Raw genomic sequence first — 20,424 nt, 5'->3', positions numbered from 1 at the left:
CAGTGTTTTACACTACGAAATAACTTGCACCTTTTTGATTTAGGTTCAGAATAGGTACTATTGGTGTACAACATTAGCGATCAATGATAGTCATTGTAGGTTCTTCCTGGTAGTCAAACCAGATGACATGACGTGTGTGTGTCTCTTCTCTCCACCCCCTGTCCCCAGTGGCCCAGGCCTCCAACGGGACAGATGACTCCCTGCTGAGGGGGCTGCAAGGGGGAGGATCCTCTCCTCCAGTCAGCAGCTTGATGGTGCAGGCCTCTTCTATCCCCATGCTGAGCGCTTGCTTCAACAAACTGTTCTCCATACTGCAGGTCCACCATGTGCAGGTCAGAATGCAGTACCACTACCTAGTTAGAAAAAATCACACCCTGTGTGAAGAGAGTGGTGCCTTTGATGAGCCCCGTATTGATGTTGTCATCAATGTTTGTTTATTGGACACACACCCGGACAGACACACACCCGGACACACGGACACACAGACAAAGTCAGATATAGGAGTGGTTGGCACCACTCAAAAATCACACCCTGTGTGAAGGAAGCGGTGCCTTTGATGAGCCCCGTATTGATGTTGTCATCAATGTTTGTTTATTGGACACACACCCCGACAGACACACACCCGGACAGACACACGGACACCCGGACACACGGACACACAGACAAAGTCAGATATAGAGCGGTTGGCACCGCTAAAAACTAAACAATAAATACAAGTTGAACCTGGTTTCAGGGCAGGAGGAGACGGAACAAATATCAATCTTTGCCATTCAGCATGGCTACATTACAGCAGATACTGTGCAATCAAAACACACATGCAAAAGGTTAGAGAGTTATGATGCGTTACGGCATGTCACTCTGTCCTTGTCCACCCATTCCCTTTCGACACTCCACAGCTTGGTATTTGGGAAACAGTGGCGGTAATGTAATGTGCCCCTTACCCTATGTGTCTGTGTTTTTCCATGGGTTCATGAAACCTTCGTCCGTTTTCAATTAGCTGTACTATAAACTCCCTGAATTCAATACCACTTCTACAGGCTTAGATTAAAACTGACTTCAAAGGCTTACAAGGTCACCATCAGTTGCATTTATTTACACATTTGGTGTGTTTCCATCCCACTGATGAGGTGTTTTGTGCTTTAGTTGGAGTCCCTTCTGCAGCTGTGGCTGACCCTCAGCCTCAACTCCTGCTCCAATGGCACAGAAGAGAGCGGCTCTGACATATTCATGTTCAATGCCAGCCGAGTGCCCGCCATCCCACTCAACCAAGGTCAGTGTTCATCATAATGCTGTATGTACTTTTCTGAGGGTGCCTGGTGACTCAGCCAGTTAGTGCAGGATAATTATGCTCCTAGGGAGCGTGAGGATATGGGTTTGAATCTGAATCCCCCATCTTGTCTTGCATTTCTCTCCTCCCTGTCTGCCTCTGAAATAAAGCATAAAATGAAAAAAAAGAGAGAAAATAATCTATTCAAACGTGTAAAGTTTTGACCTACAGTGATTCCTCTAGTGGAAAAAAAAAATAAAGTACTGTGTGGAAACAGGTTTTATCTTCTCCGGCTTGCTAGTGAAAAAACTGATTTATGGGAGAGACGAGAAAAGGCTTTCAGTGTTAGAAAGCATGCTGTGTAGCAAGATGACTTAACCCCCAGCAGTAAATCTTGATTTGGCAAGCTGGCCGTCTTTAATACACGCACAACATACTATTCTTTGAATATTGTATTATTATTCGGGAAAAATGTACTGAAAGACCATAAAAGCTATCTTAATTTTAAAGGCAAAAAACATTTGTACACTATCAGAGTAATATTAACAACCAGGATTTTACTGCATGTGTATGTGTATTCAGCCTCCATCAGCAGTTTCCTTACCGTGCTGGCTTGGTATCCCAACACTTCCCTGAGGACCTGGTGTCTGGTTCTTCACTCGCTCACCCTCATGACGAACATGCCGGCCTGTGGTCAGTACTCAACACTTGGTATGTTTTTTTTAGAAAGAGGTTTATATATATCTAATCTGAATTAAGTCAGTGTTGTTGTTTTCAACCTTACCATTTTGTATGTGTATGATGAATGAATTAATAAATTACCCCCTTGGTTCCCTACGTAAGATACTGCTGACTTCCTTGGTTTTTTGCAGCCTCCAGCAATGGGCTGGGTGGTCAGGAAAGCACGGCTCAGCAGATGGTGTCCGACCCCACACTGGTGCATGTCCTGGTTCGCTTCCTCTCCGGCAGCAACCCCCACGGAACCAGCCAGCACAGCTCCCAGGTGGGCCCCACTGCCACCCAGGCCATGCAGGAGTTCCTCACCCGACTGCAGGTGCACCTGTCATCCACCTGCCCGCAGATGTTCAGCGAGTTCCTGCTCAAGCTCATGCACATCCTGTCCAATGAGAGGTACGAGTGTCTTGTCATGGTGTTCTGTGTAGTGACAACTTATGTGTTTCACTGCCATCATCCATGGACATACTTTGGTCCATGGAGTAAGTGCTTGTAATCCTAGGGTCTCTGTTTTGAAGCAGGAGTCGTCTTTACCACAAGTATTAACACCATCCACATAAAGCCTAGACATTGTTTTTGTGTCCATATATAAAGTATTTAAAATGGTCCTGGATCTGGCCCCTCCTGGATACCTGGCCCCTTTATGCGGAAAGTGTTATGCCATTTGTCCTGCCCTAAGACTCCATAAAACAATTATTATAATTATACCACTAGCCACAAGCTAGGCCATTAACCGGCTGATGGAATGCATTGGCATAAATAAGGAATACTAATAAGCCTTTAAGGTGAACCCAAGTGTAGAAACCCTGTTACAATGTGACAAGTGTCTTTTGTCAAAGTCAATTATTTATTTTTCCATCTGACTGCATTGCTTCCGGTTTGAAATGATGAACTTTCTAGTTACGCGTTAACAAGCTGAAGAAAAGCAAGACAACTCTGTGAGGACTTAACTTGATCATGTTGCTGCCTTCTGTATCGGAAACCATTACTGCATGTGTTCAAATCTCATTAATAAACTGGCTCAGTTGATGGTGGTTGTTTTCCCTCTGTAGGAGCCAGTGGTCTTCACCTGACCAAACACGAGAACTTCCACGGTGGTCTAGATGCCATCTCCGTGGGCGACGGCCTGTTCACCATCCTCACAACTCTCAGCAAGAGGGCCACCTCGGTCCAGGTCATGTTGCAGCCCATACTCACATACATGGCCTGTGGCTACATGGGCAGACAGGTGAGGAAAGAGCACACGTTGAAGGCAGCTTGGGGTTTACATGCATCACAGATGCTCTGGAAAATAGTTTGCACTTTCTGATAAACGTTCCTTGTGGTTTGTCAAAATGACAAATGACATTGACCTGTTTTACCTAATCTCAGGGGTAAAACGTGTTTAGCTTCATGAGTGTTAAGTGGGACATTGCAGGAAAAAAGAACATGCATGCTCAACACATTTTCCTAGCACATGCTAATTCATGGAGGTTAAAATTGAATTTATGACAAATTCAGTGGGTTTTGGCTGTATTAAAAAGTGGTGTATTTCATTTTCCATTTTCCTAGGGTTCTCTTTCCACCTGTCAGCTCTCTGAACCTCTACTTTGGTTCATCCTCCGAGTGTTGGACACCAGCGAAGCTCTCAAGGCCTTCCATGACATGGGTGCATATGCGCGCGCACACACAAACACACATACACATTTCTATTAGGACACATATTCGTATGTGCGGTCTACAGCCCCGGCTGTCGCTTATGACCCCAAGCAATACTACCAGCAGCCCATCGCTACATCAGCTGTGGCCGCAGCACAGCCCCAGCCCACAGTGGCAGAGTCCTACTATCAGACAGGTACGTTCAACTCGCCACTGACTGGACTCGTCATGGTGAAGAAAAGTCCTCCGAGAGCTGTCATTCTCAAAGCTTTTTAAAAACTTTGATGACCTCCAGTTTGGTGTGCATTAGGCCAGTGGTGCTCAAACTTTTTAATTTCAATGACCCCTCATAACTCTGAGAGTGTACAAATGGAACCAAATGGACCTGTACGGGTCCATTTGGTTCCATTTGTACACTCTCAAAAGTTCCAGACCTGTATGTGTCTATTTGGAACCACCTCAAGGAACCCTGAGGGTCCCTGGACCCCACCACTGCATTAGGGTCCATTTGGATACAAGCTCACAGCTTGTCTTATGAAGTTTTATACATTGACTATTTTTCAAAATTTGAGAACTTTGATAAATATATTTTTTAAGTCTTTAAACCTTTGGCTATAATGGCATGCCCAAAATGGGTAAGCCAGGATTAATGTGGTTAACTACATTAATCTACAATCTTTCAACGTGTCGCACTGTGAGATTGTAGATATTTGTAAAGGGGTAAAAAAGGAGGGGGCCCATTATAGACCCCTGGCTGACACCGATAAACACATTATTTAGGAACATAATGGATTGTAAACGGTCACAAAAGATATTAACCCTCATTCAATATACACACGCCCACATACAGGCAGGCTTACTGGACGTTGTGTACTTGTCTCTATACTGTGTATATTTGGCACAGATGTATGCATATTTGACCGGTACGCAAGTTCTATGCTTGGTTCAGGTGTTTGGAAGGACAAAAAAAACAGAACATATTTGCATATCTGGTTTAATAAAGACATAAGCCAATCCTTTTACAGCTTCATAAGTCATAAGGGGAACTTTAGCTTTGACGTGTTTTGGCAATTATAACAAAGATGTCAACATGTGTGTTCCCAAATATGAGATTTATGATATGAGAGCATTGTTGTTTGGAAAACAAACCCCCAAACGTGTTGCTCTGCTCCGTTCCCCAGGTGGTGAAGCTTCACACCAAGCTGGGGAAACCCATCCCTTCACCCAGACCTCCTCCTCCTCCAGTAAGACCCCCTCCTCTGGCCTGGGCAGCTCCAGCACCACCTCTTCGTCCCTGGGCACCTCCTCCTCCAATGCTTCTGCCTCCACCCACAACTCCTCCTACCTGAAGCCGGTCAACATAGTGAGCGGTGGCGGGGGGACCAACTCTGTCGGTCAGTAGGTCAGTAGGTCAGTAGGTCAGTAGGTCCCCTTTGAATGTTGACGTCTCCTGGCGGTATTTGACAATGACTTCATTCTTCACCTTGTTGCCATTATGCTCTGTTCTGTGTTTTTGCTGTATTCCTGTTTGATTAGTATAGCTCTGCATTTAGCCAGTTCAACCACATGAATCCTAGCGTCCCTATTCGGGGCTTGTCGTAATAGGCAAACATTCAGTGAAAACAAAAATCGTCTCACTACACGTCACGAGGCATTGTGTGAGCTTGTAGATCGGCAGAGATTGATGAGTGATAGAAAAGGACGGGGCCAATTACAGACCCCTTGCACACCCATCTAAGTATATAGGGTTTAAGTCATTGAACCCCTATGTACTTATCACACAATGAATAAAGAAAACGACTTCCATTTTCACTTTAAAAATTATAAATCATTTTTTTTTGACAATTTGCACCTATAATGACGTGCCCAAAATAGGGACACCAGGTTGAAAGTGGTTCAAACACTCATCACTAATAAAGAGTGAAGCTGGTTTCACAGAGCGTGTTTTGCACTCAAAGGCTACATGCCAATGTCTGGATAAGTCTCTGCCAACTTGTGTAGTGATGGACAGCGACCAGGCGTGCGTTTCCAAACCTAACATTTCTTGAAGTTCTGTGCCTTGTAGAATAACAAGTGTATAACCTAGTTTAACCATGCAGTCAAATGGCCAATAGTTCACTCCTGGCCCTTGCAAATGGAAACGGTCATTGTTTTCCTTTTTTTTTAAATTATTATTGTGATTTATTGCATTTGTATGCTGTCCATTAGTCAAAGCATCTGTGGACTAGTGACTAGTGACTACTGATTATAAATATCACTGTGTGCATCAGTTTGTGACCCATGTCCTTTGTGTTTGACCTCAGTGTGGATCCATTCTTGAGGGAGTGGATCAGGATCCTGATGCAGGGAACTCCACCTTCTATAGACCATGCACACCCTGATTGAATGCTACCAGAGGGTAAGAATTTAACCCTAGCACCACAAGAATATATACCCTGACACCACCCTAACACCACAAAAATATACCCTGACACCACCCTAACACTAGCATGGCATTGGCCAGACTGATAACGTGGATTCACTCTCACGTTCCTCCCTGCATCAGTCTGGACTTCGGGAGCGAGTATGAGAAATCAGAAAATGATCGGGCCAATCAGTGACTGCGTTTCAACTGCTGTCCGTACAACAGTGAAAAGCATCAAAATCATTTTCTGATTTCTCCTACTCGCTCCCTATGGGCCGAAGTTCAGACTGATACCGGGGAGGAACGTTAGAGTAAAGATACTAGGTTCTTTGTTTACCTGGTATCCTATAGTTTCAATGTACAGATAAAATTGTGTGGCAGATCAAACTTTCACAGATAGCTTCATAGACTTGTTTGACAGCACTGTCATCAGTGTTTTGTTGCATTCATGTTAATGTATTAGTGTATTTTCAGACATTTAACCACTTAAACTCTCAATACTTACAAAACTTGACAGTTTGGCTCTGTGCTGTTCATTTTACCCTCTACACCAAATGTCTGGGATGCGTTGTGAGCTTGTAGATCAGCTATTTTACGGTGAATGTTTCGACCAGAATAGGGATGCTAAATAGGGTTCAAGTGGTTAACCCATTAAAACCGTGAAAAGCATATGTGTCATTTTAGATGTTGCTAGTCTGCACTTCCAATGTTCCGTCATAATCTGAAGACTCACCTCTTCAGACTGAGCCTCAGCCCTTCAAGCACTTCACTTTCCCCATACTCCTTCAGTCATTATTTCCACCATAACCAGCTTACATTAGTAACTACAAAGTGGGCTGTGGCTGGTCGACTAACACAGTGGTTCTCGGGGTCCCCAGCTAGTTTAATACCTGCAAAAAAAGAAAGAAAGAAAAAGACCATTACTCCATCAAAAACAAACTATACTATGAAAACTTGTCAAACATTGGCCAAATTGTCAAATAATATAAGAAAGAAGTAACTCCTACAATTCCAAAGGGTGGGGGTCCCCAGAAATATTATTATTTTGGGGGGTCACGGGCTGAAAAGGTTGAGAACCACTGGACTAACACTCTAGCCTGGAGGAGAAAAGAGCGTGAGACCCTTCACATTCTGCTCCATTGATGCTACAGTATAGTGACTGACCTAGATATGACGACCATGCAGACACACCCTGGTCATTTGTTCTCATGTGTTTGTTACTTAGGCTTGTTTTTTCTTGACCACAATGTTAAAAATGTTAATTTAGATAGCATGATATTTAGACAGATACAAGGTTCATTGTTTACCTGGAATCCTATAGTTTCAATGTACAGATAACATTGTGTGGCAGATCAAACCTTCTCATAGATTTCACAGATAGCTTCATAGCCTTGTTTGACAGCACTGTCATCAGTGTTGTGTTGCATTCATGTTAATGTGTATTTTCAGACATTTAACCACTTAAACCCTCAATACTTAGAAAACTTGACCTTTGGCTCTGTACTTGGTTCTGTTCATTTTTCCCTCTACACCAAATCTCTGTGATGCGTTGTGAGCTTGTAGATCGGCTGTTTTACGGCGAATGTTTCCACCAGAATAGAATAGAATAAATACCTAAAAGTTTTACTTGAGTACAGTACTGAAGTACTTAGTTACTTTCCACCACTGTTAACTTCTTTGAACACAGTTGTAGATTAGAGGTGCAATCTGAATCACTCACAAAGGGCCGTAGTTGACCCAACATACCACAGGTGAGCGCTAAACTACAATAACCTTCCCCACCACCCCACAAGCCCCAGTGTGACCGCTCTGGCTGCTCTGTCTATGGCTGTATTCTACTGTTAAAAGAGCAACAGTGAAATTAATGGATTATAAATATCACTGTGTGCATCAGTTTGTGACCCATGTCCTTTGTGTTTGACCTCAGTGTGGATCCATTCTTGACGGAGTGGATCAGGATCCTGATGCAGGGAACTCCACCTTCTATAGACCATGCACACCCTGATTGAATGCTACCAGAGGGTAAGAATTTAACCCTAGCACCACAAGAATATATACCCTGACACCACCCTAACACCACAAAAATATACCCTGACACCACCCTAACACTAGCCTGGCATTGGCCAGACTGATAACGTGGATTCACTCTCACGTTCCTCCCTGCATCAGTCTGGACTTCGGGAGCGAGTATGATAAATCAGAAAATGATCGGGCCAATCAGTGACTGCGTTTCAACTGCAGTGAAAAGCATCAAAATCATTTTCTGATTTCTCCTACTCGCTCCCTATGGGCCGAAGTTCAGACTGATACCGGGGAGGAACATTAGAGTGAAGATACTAGGTTCATTGTTTACCTGGTATCCTATATTCAATGTACAGATGAAATTGTGTGGCAGATCAAACTTTCACAGATAGCTTCATAGACTTGTTTGACAGCACTGTCATCAGTGTTGTGTTGCATTCATGTTAATGTATTAGTGTATTTTCAGACATTTAACCACTTAAACTCTCAATACTTACAAAACTTGACAGTTTGGCTCTGTGCTGTTCATTTTCCCCTCTACACCAAATGTCTGGGATGCGTTGTGAGCTTGTAGATCGGCTATTTTACGGTGAATGTTTCGACCAGAATAGGGATGCTAAATAGGGTTCAAGTGGTTAACCCATTAAAACCGTGAAAAGCATCTGTGTCATTTTAGATGTTGCTATGTACTGTATGTACATAGCAACAGGATTTTTGTTTAAATTTTTGGGAAAATTAGGAAGATTTTCTGAAAATGTAGGTTAGGATTTAGAAGGCGTTTTTAGCGTAGGGTTACTGTGTGTGTGTGTGTGTGTGTGTGTGTGTGTGTGTGTGTGTGTGTGTGTGTGTGTGTGTGTGTGTGTGTGTGTGTGTGCGCGTGCGCGTGCACACTTAACCCCTTTAGAATCATGAAAATGTGTGCAAATCTTTGTATGTATATATATTTTTGTAGGGGAACGTTTGTAACTCAAATATTTGATTCTGGGGGATTCGCCAAATGTCTTCTATCTAAATCAGTGAAACGTATGATGACATGAAACCTTTTCATGTCAAGGACCCCCCAAAATGATATGTATTTGGCCGCAGACCCCCATCTCAAAATACGTTGTTCCACAGGATCTGATCATTATTCTACTGTTGTAAAAGAGCAACAGTGAAATGAATGGATTGTAAATATCACTGTGTGCATCGGTTTATGACCTATGACCTTTGTGTTTGACCTCAGTGTGGATCCATTGTTGAGGGAGTGGATCAGGATCCTGATGCAGGGACCTCCACACCCTGGTTGAATGCTACCAGAGGGTAAGAATTTAACCCTAGCACCACAAGAATATACCCTGACACCACCCTATATAACACTATACCCTGCCAGAATGTTACCAGAGGGTAAGACACCACAAAACGACACTATTTGAGATCCGCCTGATGCAAACACTGTACTCCTTTAAGTCCGCACTGAAGAGACACTTATTTACTCAAGCTTTTGGCAATTAATGTGTTTATTGTGTGTACTGTAAAGCGTCCTTGGGTTTCTGAAAGGCGCTATATAAATCCAAGTTATTATTATTATTATTTGAGATTCAAAACAGGTTCTATACACCCATATTGTTAAATGTAGGGTATGTGAGTTACTTTGGTTAAAATAAGTGTTAAATAGCTCTATATTGTGATAGTACTCATCCCTATAGAGTGTTTGTTCAGTAAAAGGAGTCTCTCCCATGTCTCTCCAGCTCTTTATTAAACAGAAAATGCCTTTTCAGTGCTCTCTCCTGATTGGCTTACATTTTGTCACCTACCTGAAAATGTGCTATATTCTGTTATATATATATATATATATATATATTCTATAAGCTCACAACACATCGCAATGCGAAACGTTGTGAGCTTGTAGATCGGCTATTTCCACTACTTTAAAAAAAAGAGAGAAAATGATTAAATATGGCCTATTTTGGCCATAGTATATTATTTATTTTGATTATTGGTATCATTCATTTCTTTGTATATTTAAGTTATATGCCATATGCAATTTCTGTTTGCAAAGCCTAAACATAAATTAACGTAATTTATATATTCCAATGTTCACAGAAAAAAGACAATTAAATTGTTAATCGCAATTATTTGTAAGACAATTAATCGTCAAGTGGAATTTCATGATAGTCACTGATCTAGGATCTGATCCTTAGGCCTATACTCCTTACTATTGGTTGATTGTAACAGTTGTAAATACTCTGTTTCTCTCTCTGTTTCGCACTCTTCAACCTGCCACTCAGGTTGAAGAGTGCATCGCTGCATGTCTGGCTGACATCTCACAGTGGATATCTTCTCTTCTCACCACCTTAAGCTGAATCTAGACAAGACCAAGGTTCTCTTCTTCCCAGGTAAGTCCTGCCCCATGTAGGATCTCACTATTTACATAGACAAACTCCCTGGTGGCTTCTGTTGGTGTTGTCCTGGACGGTCTCATTCAAGGCACACATGCAGCGGCCACTTGATCCTGTAGGTTTACACTCTATAACATTCGAACGATCAGACCCTTCCCTACCCAGGAATCAGCCCAGCTCCTTATCCTGGCTTCAGTCATATCAAAACTTGTAACTCGCTCCTTACTGGCCTCCCGGTATGTGCACTTAAGCCCCATCAAATAAAGCATGCCTGGTCTTCAACTAGTTTACAGACCTACAGAACCTACAGAAGTTCTCAGGTCTCCCCCCTTTTCAGCTCCCTCCATTGGCTCCCAGTTGTTGCCTGCACCGAGTACAAAACACTGATGCTGGCCTACAAAGCAACCAAAGTCATAGCCCCCCCCCCATACCTTCACAAAGCCTGATCCAACCCTGCAACCCCTCCAGCTCACTCAGATTAGCTAACACAGGGAAGCTGTCAGAACCTTCCCTAAAACATCCGGGACAACGCTCCACACGTCCCAGACTCTTCTCCCTTCTGGCTCCCAAACTGTGGAATGAACTCCCCATTGCAGTTAGAACTGCAGACTCACTTCCAATATTCCGTCGTAATCTGAAGACTCACCTCTTCAGACTGAACCTCAGCCCTTAGCACTTCACTCTGTGGGACCCCCCCCCCCCCCCCCCCCACATGATTTTGGGGGGGTCCTCAGCTAGTTTAACACCTAAAAAAAAGTAAAGAGAGAAAAGAAAATTTAATCAACAAACTATACTATAAAAACTGGTCAAACATTGGCCAAATTGGCAAATAATATAAGAAAGAAGCAAACATTTTGAAAATAGCCGATCTACAAGCTCACAACGCCTCAAGTTGCGAGTGTGAGGCGTTGTGAGCTTGTAAATCTGCTATTTTCACAAACTAAATGTCATGCCTCAACTACTACAATTCCAAATGCTTATCAGGGTGGTGGGGTCCCCAGTTCAAATATAATTATTTTGGGCGGTCACGGCCTGAAAAGGTTGAAGTTCCTATCACACAAAGATTTGGTGGCCCCCCTGTAGTAACTCTGAGGACCCCTTTGGGTCCAGGACCCCCTGTTGAAGACCCATGGTTTAGACTGATGCTAGGTTCTTGGTTTACCTGTGATCCTAGTGTACTGAGGCACTACACTGGCTCACTGCATTCTATGTACTGTATGTGTTTATCTTGCTTAATGTGAGTCGCTCTGGATAAGAGAGTCTGTCACTGATCTAGGATTTGATCCTTACTCCTTCCTATTGGATGATTGTCATCAGTGGAGTGTTCTACCGTGTTACGCTGTATACGTCATATACCGTGCAGATTTTTTGGGGAAAAAGTGTATATTGTCTAGTTTCTACTAACCATTTCATCCATTGAAAACGCGCTAGCGTATACCCACGACCATGTGCATGTGGTCGTGGGTATATGAATTAAATAATTATCGTATACCCCCCTCAGTGCAGGCTGTTTGTGTGTGTGTGTGTGTGTGTGTGTGTGTGTGTGTGCGCGCACACACTTAATGTTACTTGTTAACTTCTTTGAACATAGTTGTACATTAGAGGTGAATTCTGAGTCACTCACAAAGGGCCGTGGTTGACCCAACATACCACAGGTGGACGCTAAACTATAATAACCTTCCCCACCACCCCACAAGCCCCAGTGTGACCGCTCTGGCTGCTCTGTCTATGGCTGTAGGATCTGATCATTATTCTACTGTTGTAAAAGAGCAACAGTGAAATGAATGGATTATAAATATCACTGTGTGCATCGGTTTGTGACCTATGACCTTTGTGTTTGACCTCAGTGTGGATCCATTTTGAGGGAGTGGATCAGGATCCTGATGCAGAGAACTCCACCTTCTATAGACCATAGTATATTATTTTTTGTGGATTATTGGTATCATTCATTTCTTCTTATATTCAAATTTGCATATTGCCATATGCAATTTTTGTTTACAAAGCCTAAAAGCTAAACATAAATGTAATTTATACATTCCAATGTTCACAGAAAAAAAGACAATACAACTGTTAATCTCAATTATTTGAAAGACAATTAATGGTCAAATGGAATTTCATGATCATGATAGTCACTGATCTAGGATCTGATCCTTATACTCCTTACTATTGGTTGATTGTAACAGTTGTAAACACTCTGTTTCTCTCTCTACCCTCTGCCACTCAGGTTGAAGAGCCTCGCTGCATGTCTGGCTGACATCTCACAGTGGATGTCTTGTCTTTTCACCACCTTAAGCTGAACCCAGACAAGACCGAGCTTCTCTTCTTACTAGGTAAGTCCTGCCCCATGCAGGATCTCACTATTTCCATAGACCAGTGGTTCTCAACCAGTGGTCCGGGGTCCACAAGTGGTCCTTGGGGGGGGTACCAGGGGGTCAATCATTTTAACCACTTAGCCTTGGCTATTCAAAAATAGCAGATATACAAGCTCATAGTGCGGCACAGACTGTCCCGCTATGAGCTTGTAAATCTGCTATTTTTGAAAAATCTTGAAAATGTGTGCTAATTTTTGAATATATATTTTTAAGCACATTTGTAATTCAAATCTTTGCTTTTGGGGGTCCCTGCCACAAAAACAATTCAGATGGGTGTCCGTGGCCAAATGTATATCAATTTAGGGGTCGTTGGCATGAAAAAGGTTGAAAACCCCTGCCATAGACAACTCCCTGGTGTCCTCTGTTGGTGTTGTCCTGGACAGTCAGCTCTCATTCAGAACCTTGGTGTTGTCCTGGACAGTCAGCTGTAATTCAAGGCACACATTGCAGCGGCCACTCCATCCTGTAGGTTTACACTCTATAACATTGGAAGGATCAGACCCTTCCTCACCCAGGAGTCAGCCCAGCTCCTTATCCTGGCTTCAGTCATATCAAAACTTGACTACTGTAACTCGCTCCTTACTAGCCTCCCGGCATGTGGACTTAAGCCCCATCAAATAAAGCGTGCCTGGTTTTCAACTAGCTAACTAGTTTTCAGGTCTCCCCCCATTTCAGCTCCCTCCATTGGCTCCCAGTTGCTGCCTGCACCGAGTACAAAACACTGATGCTGGCCTACAAAGCAACCAAAGTCATAGTCCCCCCCCCATACCTTCATAAAGCCTGATCCAACCCTACAACCCCTCCCTGCTCACTCAGATCAGCTAGCACAGGGAAGCTGTCAGAACCTTCTCTAAAACATCCGGGACAACGCTCCACACGTCCCAGACTCTTCTCCCTTCTGGCTCCCAAGATGTGGAATGAACTCCCCATTGCAGTTAGAACTGCAGACTCACTTCCAATGTTCCGTCATAATCTGAAGACTCACCTCTTCAGACTGAACCTCAGCCCTTAGCACTTCACTCTGTGGGACCCCCCCCCCCCCCCCACATGATTTTGGGGGGGTCCTCAGCTAGTTTAACACCTAAAAAAAAGTAAAGAGAGAAAAGAAAATTTAATCAACAAACTATACTATAAAAACTGGTCAAACATTGGCCAAATTGGCAAATAATATAAGAAAGAAGCAAACATTTTGAAAATAGCCGATCTACAAGCTCACAACGCCTCAAGTTGCGAGTGTGAGGCGTTGTGAGCTTGTAAATCTGCTATTTTCACAATATTTATCTGTGGACCCGAGTCAAACTAAATGTCATGCCTCAACTACTACAATTCCAAATGCTTATCAGGGTGGTGGGGTCCCCAGTTCAAATATAATTATTTTGGGCGGTCACGGCCTGAAAAGGTTGAAGTTCCTATCACACAAAGATTTGGTGGCCCCCCTGTAGTAACTCTGAGGACCCCTTTGGGTCCAGGACCCCCTGTTGAAGACCCATGGTTTAGACTGATGCTAGGTTCTTGGTTTACCTGTGATCCTAGTGTACTGAGGCACTACACTGGCTCACTGCATTCTATGTACTGTATGTGTTTATCTTGCTTAATGTGAGTCGCTCTGGATAAGAGAGTCTGTCACTGATCTAGGATTTGATCCTTACTCCTTCCTATTGGATGATTGTCATCAGTGGAGTGTTCTACCGTGTTACGCTGTATACGTCATATACCGTGCAGATTTTTTGGGGAAAAAGTGTATATTGTCTAGTTTCTACTAACCATTTCATCCATTGAAAACGCGCTAGCGTATACCCACGACCATGTGCATGTGGTCGTGGGTATATGCATTAAATAATTATCGTATACCCCCCTCAGTGCAGGCTGTTTGTGTGTGTGTGTGTGTGTGTGTGTGTGTGTGTGTGCGCGCACACACTTAATGTTACTTGTTAACTTCTTTGAACATAGTTGTACATTAGAGGTGAATTCTGAGTCACTCACAAAGGGCCGTGGTTGACCCAACATACCACAGGTGGACGCTAAACTATAATAACCTTCCCCACCACCCCACAAGCCCCAGTGTGACCGCTCTGGCTGCTCTGTCTATGGCTGTAGGATCTGATCATTATTCTACTGTTGTAAAAGAGCAACAGTGAAATGAATGGATTATAAATATCACTGTGTGCATCGGTTTGTGACCTATGACCTTTGTGTTTGACCTCAGTGTGGATCCATTTTGAGGGAGTGGATCAGGATCCTGATGCAGAGAACTCCACCTTCTATAGACCATAGTATATTATTTTTTGTGGATTATTGGTATCATTCATTTCTTCTTATATTTAAATTTGCATATTGCCATATGCAATTTTTGTTTACAAAGCCTAAAAGCTAAACATAAATGTAATTTATACATTCCAATGTTCACAGAAAAAAAAGACAATACAACTGTTAATCTCAATTATTTGTAAGACAATTAATGGTCAAATGGAATTTCATGATCATGATAGTCACTGATCTAGGATCTGATCCTTATACTCCTTACTATTGGTTGATTGTAACAGTTGTAAACACTCTGTTTCTCTCTCTACCCTCTGCCACTCAGGTTGAAGAGCCTCGCTGCATGTCTGGCTGACATCTCACAGTGGATGTCTTGTCTTTTCACCACCTTAAGCTGAACCCAGACAAGACCGAGCTTCTCTTCTTACTAGGTAAGTCCTGCCCCATGCAGGATCTCACTATTTCCATAGACCAGTGGTTCTCAACCAGTGGTCCGGGGTCCACAAGTGGTCCTTGGGGGGGGGGTACCAGGGGGTCAATCATTTTAACCACTTAGCCTTGGCTATTCAAAAATAGCAGATATACAAGCTCATAGTGCGGCACAGACTGTCCCGCTATGAGCTTGTAAATCTGCTATTTTTGAAAAATCTTGAAAATGTGTGCTAATTTTTGAATATATATTTTTAAGCACATTTGTAATTCAAATCTTTGCTTTTGGGGGTCCCTGCCACAAAAACAATTCAGATGGGTGTCCGTGGCCAAATGTATATCAATTTAGGGGTCGTTGGCATGAAAAAGGTTGAAAACCCCTGCCATAGACAACTCCCTGGTGTCCTCTGTTGGTGTTGTCCTGGACAGTCAGCTCTCATTCAGAACCTTGGTGTTGTCCTGGACAGTCAGCTGTAATTCAAGGCACACATTGCAGCGGCCACTCCATCCTGTAGGTTTACACTCTATAACATTGGAAGGATCAGACCCTTCCTCACCCAGGAGTCAGCCCAGCTCCTTATCCTGGCTTCAGTCATATCAAAACTTGACTACTGTAACTCGCTCCTTACTAGCCTCCCGGCATGTGGACTTAAGCCCCATCAAATAAAGCGTGCCTGGTTTTCAACTAGCTAACTAGTTTTCAGGTCTCCCCCCATTTCAGCTCCCTCCATTGGCTCCCAGTTGCTGCCTGCACCGAGTACAAAACACTGATGCTGGCCTACAAAGCAACCAAAGTCATAGTCCCCCCCCATACCTTCATAAAGCCTGATCCAACCCTACAACCCCTCCCTGCTCACTCAGATCAGCTAGCACAGGGAAGCTGTCAGAACCTTCTCTAAAACATCCGGGACAACGCTCCACACGTCCCAGACTCTTCTCCCTTCTGGCTCCCAAGATGTGGAATGAACTCCCCATTGCAGTTAGAACTGCAGACTCACTTCCAATGTTCCGTCATAATCTGAAGACTGAGCCTCAGCCCTTCAAGCACTTCACTTTCCTCATACTCCTTCAGTCATTATTTCCACCATAACCAGCTTACATTAGTAACTACAAAGTGGGCTGTGGCTGGTCGACTAACACAGTGGTTCTCGGGGTCCCCAGCTAGTTTAATACCTGCAAAAAAAGAAAGAAAGAAAAAGACCATTACTCATCAAAAACAAACTACTAAAAACAAAAAACAATTACAAAGGGTGGGGGTCCCCAAAAATATTATTATTTTGGGGGGTCACGGGCTGAAAAGGTTGAGAACCACTGGACTAACACTCTAGCCTGGAGGAGAAAAGAGCGTGAGACCCTTCACATTCTGCTCCATTGATGCTACAGTATAGTGACTGACCTAGATATGACGACCATGCAGACACACCCTGGTCATTTGTTCTCATGTGTTTGTTACTTAGGCTTGTTTTTTCTTGACCACAATGTTAAAAATGTTAATTTAGATAGCATGATATTTAGACAGATACAAGGTTCATTGTTTACCTGGAATCCTATAGTTTCAATGTACAGATAACATTGTGTGGCAGATCAAACCTTCTCATAGATTTCACAGATAGCTTCATAGCCTTGTTTGACAGCACTGTCATCAGTGTTGTGTTGCATTCATGTTAATGTGTATTTTCAGACATTTAACCACTTAAACCCTCAATACTTAGAAAACTTGACCTTTGGCTCTGTACTTGGTTCTGTTCATTTTTCCCTCTACACCAAATCTCTGTGATGCGTTGTGAGCTTGTAGATCGGCTGTTTTACGGCGAATGTTTCCACCAGAATAGAATAGAATAAATACCTAAAAGTTTTACTTGAGTACAGTACTGAAGTACTTAGTTACTTTCCACCACTGTTAACTTCTTTGAACACAGTTGTAGATTAGAGGTGCAATCTGAATCACTCACAAAGGGCCGTAGTTGACCCAACATACCACAGGTGAGCGCTAAACTACAATAACCTTCCCCACCACCCCACAAGCCCCAGTGTGACCGCTCTGGCTGCTCTGTCTATGGCTGTATTCTACTGTTAAAAGAGCAACAGTGAAATGAATGGATTATAAATATCACTGTGTGCATCAGTTTGTGACCCATGTCCTTTGTGTTTGACCTCAGTGTGGATCCATTCTTGACGGAGTGGATCAGGATCCTGATGCAGGGAACTCCACCTTCTATAGACCATGCACACCCTGATTGAATGCTACCAGAGGGTAAGAATTTAACCCTAGCACCACAAGAATATATGCCCTGACACCACCCTAACACCACAAAAATATACCCTGACACCACCCTAACACTAGCCTGGCATTGGCCAGACTGATAACGTGGATTCACTCTCACGTTCCTCCCTGCATCAGTCTGGACTTCGGGAGCGAGTATGAGAAATCAGAAAATGATCGGGCCAATCAGTGACTGCGTTTCAACTGCAGTGAAAAGCATCAAAATCATTTTCTGATTTCTCCTACTCGCTCCCTATGGGCCGAAGTTCAGACTGATACCGGGGAGGAACATTAGAGTGAAGATACTAGGTTCATTGTTTACCTGGTATCCTATATTCAATGTACAGATGAAATTGTGTGGCAGATCAAACTTTCACAGATAGCTTCATAGACTTGTTTGACAGCACTGTCATCAGTGTTGTGTTGCATTCATGTTAATGTATTAGTGTATTTTCAGACATTTAACCACTTAAACTCTCAATACTTACAAAACTTGACAGTTTGGCTCTGTGCTGTTCATTTTCCCCTCTACACCAAATGTCTGGGATGCGTTGTGAGCTTGTAGATCGGCTATTTTACGGTGAATGTTTCGACCAGAATAGGGATGCTAAATAGGGTTCAAGTGGTTAACCCATTAAAACCGTGAAAAGCATCTGTGTCATTTTAGATGTTGCTATGTACTGTATGTACATAGCAACAGGATTTTTGTTTAAATTTTTGGGAAAATTAGGAAAATTTTCTGAAAATGTAGGTTAGGATTTAGAAGGCGTTTTTAGCGTAGGGTTACTGTGTGTGTGTGTGTGTGTGTGTGTGTGTGTGTGTGTGTGTGTGTGTGTGTGTGTGTGTGTGTGTGTGTGTGTGTGTGTGTGTGTGTGTGTGTGTGTGTGTGTGTGCGCGCGTGTGCGTGCACACTTAACCCCTTTAGAATCATGAAAATGTGTGCAAATCTTTGTATGTATATATATTTTTGTAGGGGAACGTTTGTAACTCAAATATTTGATTCTGGGGGATTCGCCAAATGTCTTCTATCTAAATCAGTGAAACGTATGATGACATGAAACCTTTTCATGTCAAGGACCCCCCAAAATGATATGTATTTGGCCGCAGACCCCCATCTCAAAATACGTTGTTCCACAGGATCTGATCATTATTCTACTGTTGTAAAAGAGCAACAGTGAAATGAATGGATTGTAAATATCACTGTGTGCATCGGTTTATGACCTATGACCTTTGTGTTTGACCTCAGTGTGGATCCATTGTTGAGGGAGTGGATCAGGATCCTGATGCAGGGACCTCCACACCCTGGTTGAATGCTACCAGAGGGTAAGAATTTAACCCTAGCACCACAAGAATATACCCTGACACCACCCTATATAACACTATACCCTGCCAGCATGTTACCAGAGGGTAAGACACCACAAAACGACACTATTTGAGATCCGCCTGATGCAAACACTGTACTCCTTTAAGTCCGCACTGAAGAGACACTTATTTACTCAAGCTTTTGGCAATTAATGTGTTTATTGTGTGTACTGTAAAGCGTCCTTGGGTTTCTGAAAGGCGCTATATAAATCCAAGTTATTATTATTATTATTTGAGATTCAAAACAGGTTCTATACACCCATATTGTTAAATGTAGGGTATGTGAGTTACTTTGGTTAAAATAAGTGTTAAATAGCTCTATATTGTGATAGTACTCATCCCTATAGAGTGTTTGTTCAGTAAAAGGAGTCTCTCCCATGTCTCTCCAGCTCTTTATTAAACAGAAAATGCCTTTTCAGTGCTCTCTCCTGATTGGCTTACATTTTGTCACCTACCTGAAAATGTGCTATATTCTGTTATATATATATATATATATATATATATATATTCTATAAGCTCACAACACATCGCAATGCGAAACGTTGTGAGCTTGTAGATCGGCTATTTCCACTACTTTAAAAAAAAGAGAGAAAATGATTAAATATGGCCTATTTTGGCCATAGTATATTATTTATTTTGATTATTGGTATCATTCATTTCTTTGTATATTTAAGTTATATGCCATATGCAATTTCTGTTTGCAAAGCCTAAACATAAATTAACGTAATTTATATATTACAATGTTCACAGAAAAAAGACAATTAAATTGTTAATCGCAATTATTTGTAAGACAATTAATCGTCAAGTGGAATTTCATGATAGTCACTGATCTAGGATCTGATCCTTAGGCCTATACTCCTTACTATTGGTTGATTGTAACAGTTGTAAATACTCTGTTTCTCTCTCTGTTTCGCACTCTTCAACCTGCCACTCAGGTTGAAGAGTGCATCGCTGCATGTCTGGCTGACATCTCACAGTGGATATCTTCTCTTCTCACCACCTTAAGCTGAATCTAGACAAGACCAAGGTTCTCTTCTTCCCAGGTAAGTCCTGCCCCATGTAGGATCTCACTATTTACATAGACAAACTCCCTGGTGGCTTCTGTTGGTGTTGTCCTGGACGGTCTCATTCAAGGCACACATGCAGCGGCCACTTGATCCTGTAGGTTTACACTCTATAACATTCGAACAATCAGACCCTTCCCTACCCAGGAATCAGCCCAGCTCCTTATCCTGGCTTCAGTCATATCAAAACTTGTAACTCGCTCCTTACTGGCCTCCCGGTATGTGCAC

The 20,424-nt window shown here is 42.7% G+C and overlaps 1 protein-coding gene across 1 annotated transcript; it reads left to right on the top strand.

Annotated features, from left to right (window-relative positions):
• Nucleotides 1–318: 318 nt before the first annotated feature.
• Nucleotides 319–3,031, top strand: LOC311041282 (dual E2 ubiquitin-conjugating enzyme/E3 ubiquitin-protein ligase BIRC6-like; the record flags this gene model as incomplete). The annotated part of the gene is made up of 5 exons (XM_084086188.1): nucleotides 319–332; nucleotides 1,144–1,270; nucleotides 1,850–1,960; nucleotides 2,140–2,398; nucleotides 3,028–3,031. Exons 2-5 carry the CDS (start codon nucleotides 1,228–1,230, stop codon nucleotides 3,029–3,031), a joined length of 417 nt encoding a protein of 138 aa, XP_083942314.1. The 5' UTR covers nucleotides 319–332; nucleotides 1,144–1,227.
• Nucleotides 3,032–20,424: the final 17,393 nt, after the last annotated feature.

The sequence above is a fragment of the Gymnoscopelus microlampas genome (assembly GCF_963454915.1).
Source record: "Gymnoscopelus microlampas genome assembly, contig: SCAFFOLD_55, whole genome shotgun sequence".
Taxonomy (NCBI): Eukaryota; Metazoa; Chordata; class Actinopteri; order Myctophiformes; family Myctophidae; genus Gymnoscopelus; species Gymnoscopelus microlampas.
The sequence above is the reverse complement of the archived record's forward strand: the minus strand, read 5'-3'. Positions and strand labels throughout refer to the sequence as shown.